At 46.2% G+C, this 13,833-nt stretch overlaps 1 protein-coding gene across 1 annotated transcript in view; it reads left to right on the top strand.

Moving 5' to 3' along the window:
- Positions 1-9,171, top strand: part of MASP1 (MBL associated serine protease 1) — a 62,220-nt gene extending 53,049 nt beyond the window's left edge. Inside the window, exons 11-16 of the mRNA XM_044251967.1 lie at positions 1,997-2,134; positions 3,540-3,653; positions 4,542-4,727; positions 6,429-6,496; positions 8,444-8,543; positions 8,952-9,171. Coding sequence (XP_044107902.1) covers positions 1,997-2,134; positions 3,540-3,653; positions 4,542-4,727; positions 6,429-6,496; positions 8,444-8,543; positions 8,952-9,142 — 797 coding nt within the window. The 3' untranslated portion in view covers positions 9,143-9,171. The remainder of the gene's footprint in view (positions 1-1,996; positions 2,135-3,539; positions 3,654-4,541; positions 4,728-6,428; positions 6,497-8,443; positions 8,544-8,951) is intronic.
- The last annotated feature ends 4,662 nt before the right edge of the window (positions 9,172-13,833 follow it).

The following is a 13,833-nucleotide window of genomic DNA, read 5'->3' as shown; positions in this document are numbered from 1 at the left end:
CCCTGACTCTTTAAAGAAAATTTGCACTTCCAACTTTGGTTTCTGCTTTGCTCCTTTAAAACTCAAAGTTGTAGCCAGCCTCACCTAAAACAATGGGTGCTCCACCTTTAATAATAGGGAGACAGAGGGCAAGGGGAACCCTAGAAATGAGGACTACATGAGAGGAAATTTCAAATGGTATCTTCCTACACATGTTAAGAGCACTGCTGAAGTCCCATGTATGGACCCAGAGTCATTCTACCTCCATCTATGATTGTGGATGTATTAAATGTCTAGTTAAATGCCTTTATTCCCAAGAGTGTGTACAGCCTGGCACTTTCTTCTTCCAAATCCACCTCGAAAGGAGAGGGAAGGATGTGGAGACTGAATGTCAACTCCTCTTTCTAGAAGCTTAGCTATGGGAAGGAGGAGAGGGAGAGACTATGGAACAAATGAGAAGCCAGGAAAGCAGAAGTATGGTTTTAGGGTACGAAGGCTTGGCCATGTTTTGGAGGCATAAGCAAAGGAGGGATTCAAGATGCCAGAGAGAGGTGAGAATCCCCCAAGCCAGGTCCCCAGTAGTGTAGAAGTGAGGAGATCCAAAGTCCAGAATTACTTTTGAAGAGAAAAAAAGTTTACAGAGGGGACAGATGGAGAAAGTATGCTTGGGGGAATTCCCACCCAGTAAATTCTGAGATTCTGCTGGGAATGAGGACAGGACCTTAGCTGGGGCAGTGGCCAAGGACATGTAGAATGAAACTACTGGGAGATGCTGAAGATGCATCCCAGCCCTATCAGCAGCTTGGTGACAGCTACAAAGAAGGCAGATGGTTACCTGGATCAGGCTCAGGGAATGAGTGCTCTGGGAAGCCACATAGGTAAAAGTTTGTGGTGCTGGCCAGGGTAGGAAAGGCTCAGAATTCAGAAGACCTAGAATGAATCTTGCCACTAACTCACAGAGTAACTTTTGGCAAGTTAATTCCCTTCTTAGAGCCTCAGTTTTCTTAGCTCTGCAATGAGAGGAATGGACTAGATGGTCTCGAAGGGCTGTTTAGCCATAAGATGTTGTGTGTCTATGTCTGTAAATCCAAGTCAGTGGAAACAATATGAAGCAGGAAGACTCTTAAATGGGTCTTCAACCCCCAAGGCCCTGAGGAAGGGCTTCTTTGGGAAGAGATCCCTGTGGGTAGAGCATGAAAATTCTTTATTAGTCAGGACTCTTTCATTCATGAGAAAGAAATCCAATGCAAATAGCTTACAGGAAGGAAGGTGGGAGGGAGGGAGAGAGACAGAGAGAATTATAGGCTCACAAAGCTAAAATGTCCATATCACGAGGCTTCAGTTATGGTTAGATCAAGGCACGCAAATATCAGGATACAATCTCCCTCTTGCTTTACTCTTCATCTTCTAGACCCACTTTTTTCCATTAGTAGCATCATTCTCAGAAGACTCTCAATGAAGTGGTCATAGGCAAATCTTGGCTTATAGACAGCAGCCTAACAACCTCAACAGGAAGGGCCTTCTCCTTTTTAATATGGTTAGCAAAATTCCCAAGGCAGACTTTCATTGGGCTGGCTGGAGTTACAATCCCATCTCTGAGCAATCGTCCCTAAAGCATGAGATGATTTAATTCATCAGGTCAGTCACCTTCCTACCTCTAGAGTCAGAGGTAAGATCATTTCAACTCAGGACATACGGACTAAGAATGGAAGGAGAACAGACCCCAGAGGAAAACTGGGGCACTGTTACTTAAAACTGCAATGAATTCTAGAAAAACAAAAATAACATATGTTCCTAAGAGAGGGTGATGAGGGATGACTAGGTGGCTCAGTTGGTTAAGCGTCTGTAGTTAAGTGTCTGCCTTGAGCTCAGGTCATGTCCTCAGGGTCCTGGGATTGAGTCCCACATCAGGCTCCTTGCTCAAATACATAAAAACAGAGGGTGTTGAGCTGGTAGCTTTGGCAAAGAGTAAGATGAAGCCCAGAGTGTGATCTGTCCCTCCTTCCTTTGGCTGCAGTGTGTGGGGTCCCCAAGTTCTCCCGGAACCTGATAGCCAGGATCTTCAGTGGACGCCCAGCCCAGAAAGGCACCACCCCCTGGATTGCCATGCTGACATACCCAAATGAGCAACCCTTCTGTGGCGGCTCCCTTCTAGGTAAGGAGATGTGGGAAGTGTGGGAGATCCAGGATTAGGGGGCAGGGTGAATGTGGAAGAACCCAACCCTCTTCCTGGAGACTGACCAATATTTCTGGATTAGGAATCACTAGTCCATACTAGTAGTGAGACCCAGAAGGACAGTGTCATGGAAAGAGCCCTTAAGTGGAGCTAGGAGATACGTATTCCTATTCTAGCTTGCTTCTTCAGTCAACAAACACCTATGAAGTCCTGGTGAGTCTCAGGCACTGGGAAGGATTAAGTCAAGGAGTCAGACCCTCAAACACTGATTACAATGCACTCAGATGAAGCTCAAAGGCAAGTTGTGCCATGGCTCAAGACTAGGGAGAACCAGGAAATTCACCCTGGAGAAGCCAGGGAAGGGAGATTTACAAAGGCCCTGAAGGCCATACTTAGGAATTTAGATCTATCCTGAAGGCTGCTGCAGATTTATAAGGATATTCTCTCCAGGGGCAATACGAATTGAAAGGAGAGTAAATTCTAAAGCCAGGATTTCAGTGAGGTGGCTGTGGCAATCGTGGGGAGAGAAGTCATTAGCCTCAGAGTAAGAACAGGAGACAAGAAATGGCAATAAGACAGATTCAAAAGCATTAGGAAATAGGATTGTCAGGATTCGGCTATAAAGCGAATATGGGTGGAGTGGGAGTGGGAGTGAGGGTAGGAAAGAGATGGCTGATGGCTCTTCCTGCCATAGTTTGGTCCTGATGATAAAAGGTCCATTCCAATTCTGACATCATAGGAAAACCTGATAGCAACCTAGAGTCCCCAGCCAGTTCCTGGTCTGATCTCACCACAGAGGAAGAAGGCCCAGATGGATCCACATCTGCCTAGACAGCCCCCAGACTCAGGCTCACCTGTCACTCACCCAACAGTGGAGTCAGGTGAGGACAGCTCCACAATAGATCAGTGCTTTTCCAACTTTAATGTGAATAGGAATTACCTGTGGGTCTTATTAAAATCCCCAGATTTGACTACTGAATGCAGATTCTATTTCAATAGATTTGAGGTCCACCTGAGAGTCTGCATCTCTAAGAAGTTCCCAGATGAGGCTGGTGCTGTTGATCCAGGGGCCACAAGGCCTGAGTTTGGCCAGTAAGCCCAGGGTCTTCTGTGGACTCACCTTGGGGTATCTGGTGCTCACCAAGCCCATGGGTTTAAGGCAGCCCTAAAACCCAGTTTAAGATGTTCAGTCTTGGCCTCTTGATTAGAATAGGCAGATGAAATCACAGATTTAACTCCCCATCTTCAGATTAGGGTTATACAAGTGTCTGACTTGCAGCTCCGAAACCCAATGGAAAAGAGTTCTGAAGTGGTCTGAAGCAATGGTGGGGATGGGGCCGGACGGGGCGGTGCAAAATATATGCATATACAATTCTGTTCTCAGGCACCAGCTGGGTCGTGACTGCAGCTCATTGCCTCCACCAGTCTCTCGATCCAGATTACCTAGTCGTACAAGATTCAGACCTGCTCAGACCTTCTGACTTCAAAATCATCATGGGTGAGTGAGGGACAGGCTGACTCCTGTCCCTTAGAACACTCATTCTGATGCTTACTGCCAATGTTCAAACCATTGAAGCCAACAGTGGTTCTGGGCATAAGGTGTGTCCACTCACTTACTTATCAGGGCAGGACACCTGGAGTGAAGAATGAGCTAGAATTGGAGTCTAGGGACCTGAGTCCAAGCCCAAGGCTATGATTTTCAGGTGGCAAGACCACGAGCAAGTCACTGAAGTCAAGGCCTCCATTTTTATAATAGTGAAGTAAAGAGGCCAGTCTAGATCATTCTAAAGACGCTTTAGGCCTCTAGAAATCCATGGTTTCTAAGAAGTGATAACGCAGACAATCCAAGCTTAACTTCTCTTTCTTAGCTGATTCAGTTTGGTTCAGCACGTATTTGACTACAGACACTATTCCAGGATGTAAGAACATAATATAATTAAGACCTAGTCCCTACCCTCAAGGAACTTACAACCTAATAAAGAAATAAAATATGACCACAGAGAACTCTAGTATAAGATAGGAAGCAGTAAGTCCTATAGGAGAGGAAGAGAGAAGTTGCCATGGGAATTCACAAGAAAAAGACTTGTAACTGACGAATCTAACTGGAGAACCAGGGAGGCACCCCGGAGGAGGGAACGCGTGACCCAGGCACTGAGGTTGATGATATGGTTTGAACATTAGCAGTATGCATCAGAATGAGTGTTCTAAGGCAATGGGATCAGCTCAAAAAGACAGACAGAAGTGGGAGCCCGTGTGAATACTTGGGGAAGGGCAGGTAGGGTGGGACACCTGGGACTGAGGGGCAGCAAAAGGGTTAAGGCTGAAAACAGTCCAGATGGTACAAGAGGGGACTGAGAACATGGGTCGTGTGCCTTCTCTTGCTCAGGCAAGCACTGGAGGCATCAATCGGATGAGAACGAGCAGCATCTCAGGGTCAAACGCCTCTTCCTCCATCCCCTGTACAACCCCAGCACATTCGAGAATGACGTGGCTTTAGTGGAGCTGCTGGAGAGCCCAGTGCTGAGCGACTTTGTGATGCCCATCTGTCTGCCAGAGGGCCCCCCCGAGGAAGGTACTCTGCCCCACCCCTGACCCCACCCCTGCAGAGCAGCAGTTGCCTCCACAGGCAGGTCCCCAGCATGGTGAGGCTCTGGGGGATCCCTCAGCAGCCTCCCCTTGAACAGCTGAGTCAGAAGTAGATCCAAGGCAGCACGCAGCACACAGGCAGTGTGCTGATCAGTTCTCAAAGGACTGGATCGTCAGGGTCCAGAAGTGAAAACCGAAACCGGACAAGTCATTGCAAGAGGGAGAATTTAATCCCGGGCATTGGAGGACTAGGGCGGTAAGGGGAATGCTATCGTAATGCAGGTAGTACCCGCAGGAAAAAACCACCCCTCCTCAGGCTGCAGAACAAAGGGGAGAGGATGGAGTCCCAGAATCTAGAAGCTTGGAAAAGGGACTCAGAAGCCCGTGGCAGGGCCCGGTGCTGATGTACTGGGGGAATAGTGGGGACCAGTTCCTGGGGCTAGGGCAGTGCTAACAGGAACCACGAGTCTTCCAGGAAGCCCCCCCTTATTTTGGGGGTCACCTCCCTCTTTGACAAAGCAGAATTGTCACTTCAGAGTCTCACCTGTAGCATCCACCAAGCAGAGTAAAGAGTAAGTCTGGAGCTGAGGGACGATAGCTTGATCACCTCTACAGGTTCAAAATGCTGTCCTGGCAGTTCCCAATTGGGTAACCTTGAGAGACGGTCCGAACCTCAAGCCCCTTACCCCTGTGCTGAGGATAACACCCCATAGGGTGGCTGTGATACTGAAGTGAAATAATACACTCAAACATATCAGCTTCCTTTTCAACTTGTTCTAAATTCAGTGCTGCTGTGTCATAGCCAAGCAACAAAAACCGGCTGAATAGAACTGAGCCAACAAGAAAGGCACAGGTATGAGTCTGATTTATCCAACACTATGTGCCTACCACGTACCAGTGGCTCTACTTTCATTAATGTATTTACTACTTATAAAAACCTTGTGGGGGTAGGGGGTGTAGTCCCGTTTTCCAGATGAGAAGACTGAGTCCTAGCACTGTGAAGTGACTTACCCAAGACACAGCTTGGAAAAAGCATAGCTGGGGCTGGAAGCCAGGTTGTCCCACATAACTCCCCCATGCTCTACTCCTTTTCAAATAAAGAAATGATTGTTCTGTCAGCTCTCAATGCTTTTCTACCTGTCCCAACATCTGTCAACTTCACAGACTTCTAGGACATCAGAGTTGGGAGAGGTTTCGGAGAATCCCAAGGCCAGCCTCTTCCTTTTTTATGTTTTATGGATGCGGAAGCTGGGGCTCAGCAGGGGAGGGGAGGGTGGGGGCTTGCCAAAGGCAGCATAGCACAATGTGGACTAGGCTGAACTCTTACATTGCTCACAAGCATTGATTGAGCACCTACTACATGCTAGTGCTACGGTAGGCATGAGGATACAGCTGTGAACAGGTAGCTGAGAAGACCGCCTCTGTGGAGCCTAGGTTCTGTGCTGGCTGGGAATGGGAAGGAATGAACAACCAATCAACCAGCTAAGGACTCCTAGAAATCAAAGTCCAAACCTTTGTTTCAGGTAAGCTCCAGCCCAGCAGACCTCGTCCCCACCACATTCCCTTTCTCTGATGGGACAAATTCAGCCCTTCCTTCACAGGCAGAGAATGATGGGGCTGGAAGAAGCAGCTGTCTGAAAACCCCACAGACAGACACTCCTCCCTCACTGTGTCTTCTTTCCTCCAGGGGACATGGTCATCGTCAGTGGCTGGGGAAAGCAGTTCTTGCAAAGGTTCCCAGAGACCCTGATGGAGGTGAAGTTCAATTTATGTCCTATAGAGAGTGATGTCTCTCCCCTCATTGGACCCTCCCGCTCCTTGTTGCCCCTCAGGGATTCAGAGTCTTGGGCAAGGGGTGGGTGAGAGAGAGACACCAGGGGCCCAGACTCACCTCCAAAGTTCACCAGGACTTTGAATCCTGATGACCTTGGTCTGTTTGTTCTACATAGGGCTCTAATCTCTAAATATTGTTCAATGTTTCTGTAGCATATTAAAAGCTTGGGTAATGGAAATTCTTCCAGAAAACAGCCGGCTTAGACACCCCAAAAGATGATCTCTCGGTGTACCATAAGGATTCACATACCAGAGTAACCAAGAATGAGCTAAAGATTGGCCTCTTGAGAGCTACAGTCCTTGAATAATGAACTTGATGGCTGCATTTAGAAGTTCACATTTATATCATTTCATAAAAGAATAGTGCCCTGGAAAAGAGAGTTCTGACTCCAAGTACTGGCTCCTACCAACTTGCTGGGTGATCCGAAACAAGTCATTTGCCTCTCTAGACAATTGCATAGTATCTCAAGCTGCAAAGTTAGGGGCCATGCTAGATGTCCCCCCAAGACCTGCCTGATTCTGACATGACTGGGTTTTATAACTGCCACAGCTAATTTCTGCATCCTTCAACATAGGATATTGTAACATAGTTTAAATTTTCGGATTTGCAACAACCATTCATCCCTTCTTTCATTAATTCCCAGGCATTTACTTGGTGCCTCCCATGTACCAGACATTGTGCTAGCTACTAGGAATGCTGAGGGGGCGGAGGAGTGGGAGAGAACACATCCGGTCCCCAGCTTCCTTGTGCTGATAGTCAAGTGAGAGGGACAAAAAGTAGTCATCAACATGATAAATGTGATGAGGAAGGAGTGCGGGGAGCCCCAGCATGTATAACGGGAAATCCAACCTCGCCTTTGGGGTCCATAAGGGCTTCCCAAAGGAAGTAACTCTTGAACAATGCTTGAACGGTGAGTAGAGGTGAGTCAGGCACTTGGTGGTTCACTGAGGATATGGGCTTATGATCATCCTGCCCTGACATTCTCTCTCCACCTCTCTGGGAAGGCTGTGGTCCAGGAGAGACCTAAATGGCGAGGATCAACAGGAGCTATAATCTTGGGGCATGTGAACCACGCTGTTCTCAGTTTGGGTAAATGAGACTCATGTGTTTCCTCAAGTTGTCACAGACTTCTGCTCCAACATCTAGCCCAAAGCCCCAAGGGCAATACTAATCACAGTATTTCACTTTTATGTATCAGTTTATTGCTTCCGGTAAATATATATATATTTACAGTATATACAGAGATATATACAGTATATCTCATACTGTAGTGGGGGAGAAAGTACATAAATACCTGCTGTAAGGAGAGTGGCGGTAACCCCCATGGTACTGAACATTTATACAGTGCTTGTAGTTTACAAAGCATCTGCTCATTCATCTCCTCTGTACCATTCCATGTGATGAGTATGTCAAATATGGTGACTTCCATTCTTCAGATAAGGAAGTCGTCTCAGAGGTCTCAAAGGCCAGGATTGCACTCTGTGTCTCAGGTTCCACATCCAATAATTATAGGGGTGGAGGGAAAGTAGATTGACCATAGGTTTTGTATACACTTTCATATTTGGAATAATGAATGTTCTAGGCAAATATTATTTCCATTCTACAAATGAGAAAACTGAGTCCCAGAGAGGGCAAAAGACCTGCTCGAGCTCACACAGCAAGCTCATGACTGAGACAGTAGCAGAACATGGATCTCCTGACTCTTTAGTGTTCCTTTACTTGCACCAGAGGGTAGTTTCTGGGACCAGGTCCAAGGTAGACCCAGGCTCATTCTGGAAGGGGACAGAGAGGAGCCAGCTCTAGGTGTGTCAGAGCAGGAAGGTCTCCTCAGCGAAGGGGTGGGGACCAACCATGGCCTTCTGTTCCAGATCGAAATCCCGATCGTGGACCACCGTACATGCCAGGAGGCCTATGCCCCTCTGAAGAAGAAAGTGACCAGGGACATGATCTGTGCTGGGGAGAAGGAAGGTAAGTCAAGAGACAGCGTACAACAGGGCACCACCAGCCATGGAAGAGGGGTGACTGTATGGAGGAGTCAGAGGACAGGAAGGAGAATGGTCAAAAGAGGAAGAAATCCACTGGGGGATTCCCCTGTGTCAGAGAAAGGAGGGCCAAAAAATTCCCGCCATTCTCTTCTCCAAGCCCAAGTTTTCCCCTATGAAAGAAGAGTCCCCAACCAGCCCTCACTTTCTGAAATCTCTGAGCTCTGAAGGGGCAGGACAGAACCGCTCTCAGCCCAGGTTTGGGTCACATGGTCTATTGCGCCCCCTCGCGTCCAATTTTCTGAACTACAAGTCAGATGTAGGGAAAAGGAGGCTCCTTTGGATTTGGGGCTAGGTAGCGGAGCCCTTTAACCTGCATCTCCTTTTCATCTAGGGGGAAAGGACGCCTGTGCAGGTGACTCTGGAGGCCCCATGGTGACTCTGGATAAAGAGAGAGGAGAGTGGTATCTGGTGGGAGCAGTGTCCTGGGGCGACGACTGTGGAAAGAAGGACCGCTACGGAGTATATTCCTACATCTACTACAATAAGGACTGGATCCAGAGGGTCACCAGGATGATGAATTGAATTCCGTTCCTCACCCCTGACACCACCTGTTTGTGGTCAGTCAGCAGCGCAGGATAATGGTACAGGATGGTACAGGATGTCCCTCCCCCTCACCCCTTCCTTCAGCCCACCCTTTAGGGGCTCCTAAAGGGGGCATCTCAGCCTGCTTTCCACACTTTCTAAAGGCTGAGTAGCTGAGTGATCAGAACACAAGGCTGAATCCAAACACTATCGCTCACCAGCTTTGCATCACTGGGCAGGTGACTTTACCTCTCAATCCGTTTTTTCTTCAATATTATGGAAATGGCATACCTTACCTACCTCATAAGTGTCTGATGAGGATAAAATTAATTAATAATTACATAGCACTTAGCACAGTGCAGACATAACCTAAGTGCTCAGTAAACATGACTTAGCAAGAGGTCATTGTGCTTACCAGGCAGTTGAAGCTCTCTTACAAATCCCACTGGCTCTTTAGGGCTGATCAGTATGCACCTTTCCCCTCAACGTTGACCATCTCCTTCATCTGCCCGCAAATATTTCTTTGCTACTATGCACTTTTCTCAGTCCCAATCCCTGCCCCCCGTAAAAAGGCAAAAGAGACAAGATTCTTAGTCCTAGAGCATGTCCAAATAGCCATGCATTTATTAATGTGAGCTGGACACCAAGCCATAAGAGTTCCTGAGAGAAGCAGGATGGGGATGAGGGAGCAACCAAGAGCAGTGGACTGGGAAATCAGATGCCAGGTTCTAGAACTAGCTCTGCCCCCACTCTTGTGTGACTCTATGGAAGCCCCTTCTCTTCGTCTGAAAGGACCTTCCCAGCTTTGACCACCTAGGATCTAATGAAGACATTTTTCCTTGATAAGATGACTTAAAGCTGAAATAACAAAAGGCAAAAATTAACGTATGGTTCAATAGGGTTTTGATGCAGACCCAATACTGCAACTGCTACAATGCCCTCCCCACCCCCACCCCATCTGTCATGTGCCTGTTCCCAAGAACATAGCCCAGCAAAGTGCTAGTCAAGGGAACCTCCTTATTCCTAGGCACAACATCTGTTCGTTCTCTTCCTGGGAACCTGAGCTGCACAAGGTCAGCCCTGCTGCGCTAGACTCAGGCCCCTGCACTCTTCCTCCTCATGTCCACAACAGACCCCAAGAAGCCATTCCACTGGTTCCTCACTTTTGTCCCTCACCATGCATGCCCTGGCCTTGCAAGGTTATAAGTGTTTACCAAGCAGAATGCCTCTCCCCTCCAAGAGCAACCTCCTCTCTCAGGAAGCTTCCAGAGACCTCATCCCTTCCAGAGCTCTGAGATTTAAGCCCTTCAAGGAATCAAAAGCTCCAAGTTCCTGTCTTCTGCTCTATCAAAATTGATCTTCATGGGCGATTTCAATTCTTAGCGGCATTGCAGTTGGTGGAGTCATTCAGGATCTCTTGCTGGAAGAAGATAATGAAGGGTGAGAACTCATGGACACTAAGCCCTAGGCTGAATGCTCAGGGACAACAATTCACAGGCTGCTTCTGGTTCCATGAGCAAGTCATTCTACCTCATGGTGCCCTGCTGTCTGCACTGTAGAGGGAAGATGACAGTGGGTACCCAACTTCATCAGATACATGTCAAACAAGATGGAGCTCTGTCTCAGACACCAAAGAATTGAAATGCGAAGTTTTAAAGTTGTTCTAAGACATTCCAAAACCCCATACTGTCCCATTTCACAGCACTGCCTGGGTGGCCCCATGGGGCTAGGCTGTGCTGACTGCTATGGAGAACACCAAAATGTAGGAGCTCCTACAGGAAAGTCTGACACGTGTGCAGGTGACTACCATGAAAAGAATGAGCCCTGCTAAATGCTATCCTTGGGAGCAGTATGGCCACTCTGGTATGGAGGCATTGGGACAGGGGACTTCAGGAAGGCATCCGAGAGGAGATGATGTTAGCTCTGACCCTTGAGACCATTTCCACAGGCAAGAGAGAGGGAGGCCTTCCAGGTGGAAGGAGCACATGAGTAAACATCCACTCGGGCTTTCCTGAGATTACGCTAGCTTCTCTCACAAAAATGACATTTACTGAGCCATTGTTCTGATTCTGAGGTCAGAACCAACGTCTGAAATAGCCTTTCTCCTAAAGGTCAGACAACTGTGGGGCTTGAATAGCCTGAAGATTTATATACAAATCCAGACTTCTGTTTGGACCCAGGTCCTTTTGTTATTTCCCCCAACTACAATTTTATCCTTATTCTGAGGAAATGTCTAAATGGGCTGTGGAGCTTTAGCTCACCTTTGATCAGGAAGCATTTATTAGCTACATCAGTCCCTGCACTGCTGTGAAGGTTCAAGAAACCCAAACTTCTCACAGAGTGATAGAAGCAGAGGCTTGGAATGTCTATTAGGACCATCTTCTTTAGAGATGGGAAACTCCTTACCTCCAAATGCAGCCATTCCAACTTCAAAATGTGCTGCCTTTTAGACAGCAAAAATCCACCTCCCTAAAATAACTTGTGTATCAAGCTGTGATTCCGCCCATGAATGCTGTTGGTAGCACTAATGATCATGCCAATTTCATTAGCAACGGAAGCTCTCGTTCTTATGAGTAACTACACATGTGTTCCAATAAACATCTGCATTGAGCCAAAGCATTCCGTTTGGCTTCTATATTTTTCATGCACTGATGATTCTGGTAAGTTGTGTTTTCACTTATCAACAATTCTCTGCATCTGATTAGTATCACTGTAGCTTGAAGAGAGGTGAGGGGAAGATTATACTGTCAATACTATAGCATGTCAGGTTTAGGGGGTCAGTTCTGATTAAATACCTTGTCCTGTTGTTCCTATCAATTACCAAATATACCAGGATGCTAATCTTTCAGCATCCAAATTCCATTTCTCCTCCACACCCAGAAGAGAAAACAAAACAAATCAAAACAAAATGGTTCGGGGTTTGTTTGTTTTTTTTTTTTTTTTTTGGATTATATGTTTAATTGTTTGGTTCCGAAAATATGGTGCTAAGTCTATGGTGTCCTGTTCTGGAGTGTAGTGTGTACTTTTCTTTTACTATGAATTAATCTTGTCCCCTAATGGCAGGAATCAAAGAATCACCACCAACAAGTGGCCCTTCAAGCAAAGGTAGGTAAGATCCGGGAAGGAAAATCTATACCAATCATATGACAGAGATGATAGCCAATCTGGGTCTAGAACAGGCCTTGAAATCAAGAGACTTAGGTTCTAGTGCAGAGTAGGTTGACCCTGTCGTTCACTTAATTTCTCCGTCTATTAGCTGGCAGGAAAATCTTTGCCCTACCTGTCTGAGATTTGTAGAAACAGATGAATTAGCAGACAAGAAAGAACTTTGGAAGCTAAATGTAGCTCAAATATAAAAAATTCTATGAGAAATAATCACTAACATTTCTGAACATTTACTGTCTGAGACCACACTAAACTCTGATATAATTCTCTAATCTCTCCTTACAGAGTACTATTATTCTTGCCATTTAAGGGTGAGAAAATTGAAACACAGTGAGGTTAAAAATGTGGCCTAACCAATAAACAGCAACATCCCAGTAGCAACAAGCACAACTTGTGTTCAGATTTTGGTTTCTAACACTGTTCTCCAATAAAAGGAACATTAAAGAAATGACTGATTCTAGGAGTAGGGTGGAAAGTATACAAGATGAGCCTGGAATGTCTTGTTCCAGAAAGTAAGGTAGTCACACACCATGATGGGGTATGCCAACGGGACACAAGGAGCCAACTGAAAGAGCTTCGATGGCCAAAGCCAATTTGAGCAGAACAAAAGAAAATAGTATTGGATTATTAACCCAAAGTATAAAATGAATATTCTTGAGTATATACCGATATGAGTAAGTTATTGAATAAATAAGTAAATGGGAAAGAATAGATACATCTCCCATGGAGAACGCTAAGTGATTTACATAAATAATTTGCTCTAAAGGAGATGGAGCATGACTCTCCCTCCCTTAAGGGTGGGCTTCGAATGGTGACTTTCTTCCAAAGTATATGGTATGGAAATTGGGAAGTGGGTGACAGAATAACTTTAGAGTGGAGAAACCTAACAAAAACACTACCCCAGCCAGGTGATCACAGTTAGTATCAACAGTGAAAAGTCATGTTAGTAGTAATGTGAACTTGATATGCCATACTGAAGATAGCACTAACTCTGTGTTCTTCCTCCCTTCATATTTTAACCTTGGCCTAATCAGGATAAACACATCAGAAAAATCCCATTTGAGGAATAGTTTACAAAATACTTGACCAATACTCCTCAGAATTGTTAAGGTCACCAAAGCTAAGGAAAGTAGGAGAAGTTGTCCCACAAGAGAAGCTTATAATGGGCTGAATTGTATCCTTGAGAAAGATGTTAAGTTCCCATCCTCAGGACCTCCAAATGTGACCTTATTTGGAAATAGGGTCCTTGCAGATATAACTAGTTAAGACAAGGTCATACTGGATTATGGTGGGCCATTCACCCAATATGATGGGTGACCTTCTAGAAGAGCACATGAGAAACAGAGACACAGACTCAGGAAGGAGAACATCTTGTGAGGACAGAGGCAGGTGGAAGCCCTACAACTAAGCCAAGGAAGGCCAAGTGTTGCCAGCAACCTCACACACTAGGGAACTCTAGGGAACTAAAATGGAGCCTAAGGAAACTTGACAACTAAATGGGACATGAGATCCTAGATAGCACTCTA

This window comes from Neovison vison, chromosome 6 (genome assembly GCF_020171115.1).
Source record: "Neovison vison isolate M4711 chromosome 6, ASM_NN_V1, whole genome shotgun sequence".
NCBI classification, from domain to species: Eukaryota; Metazoa; Chordata; class Mammalia; order Carnivora; family Mustelidae; genus Neogale; species Neogale vison.
The sequence above is the reverse complement of the archived record's forward strand: the minus strand, read 5'-3'. Positions and strand labels throughout refer to the sequence as shown.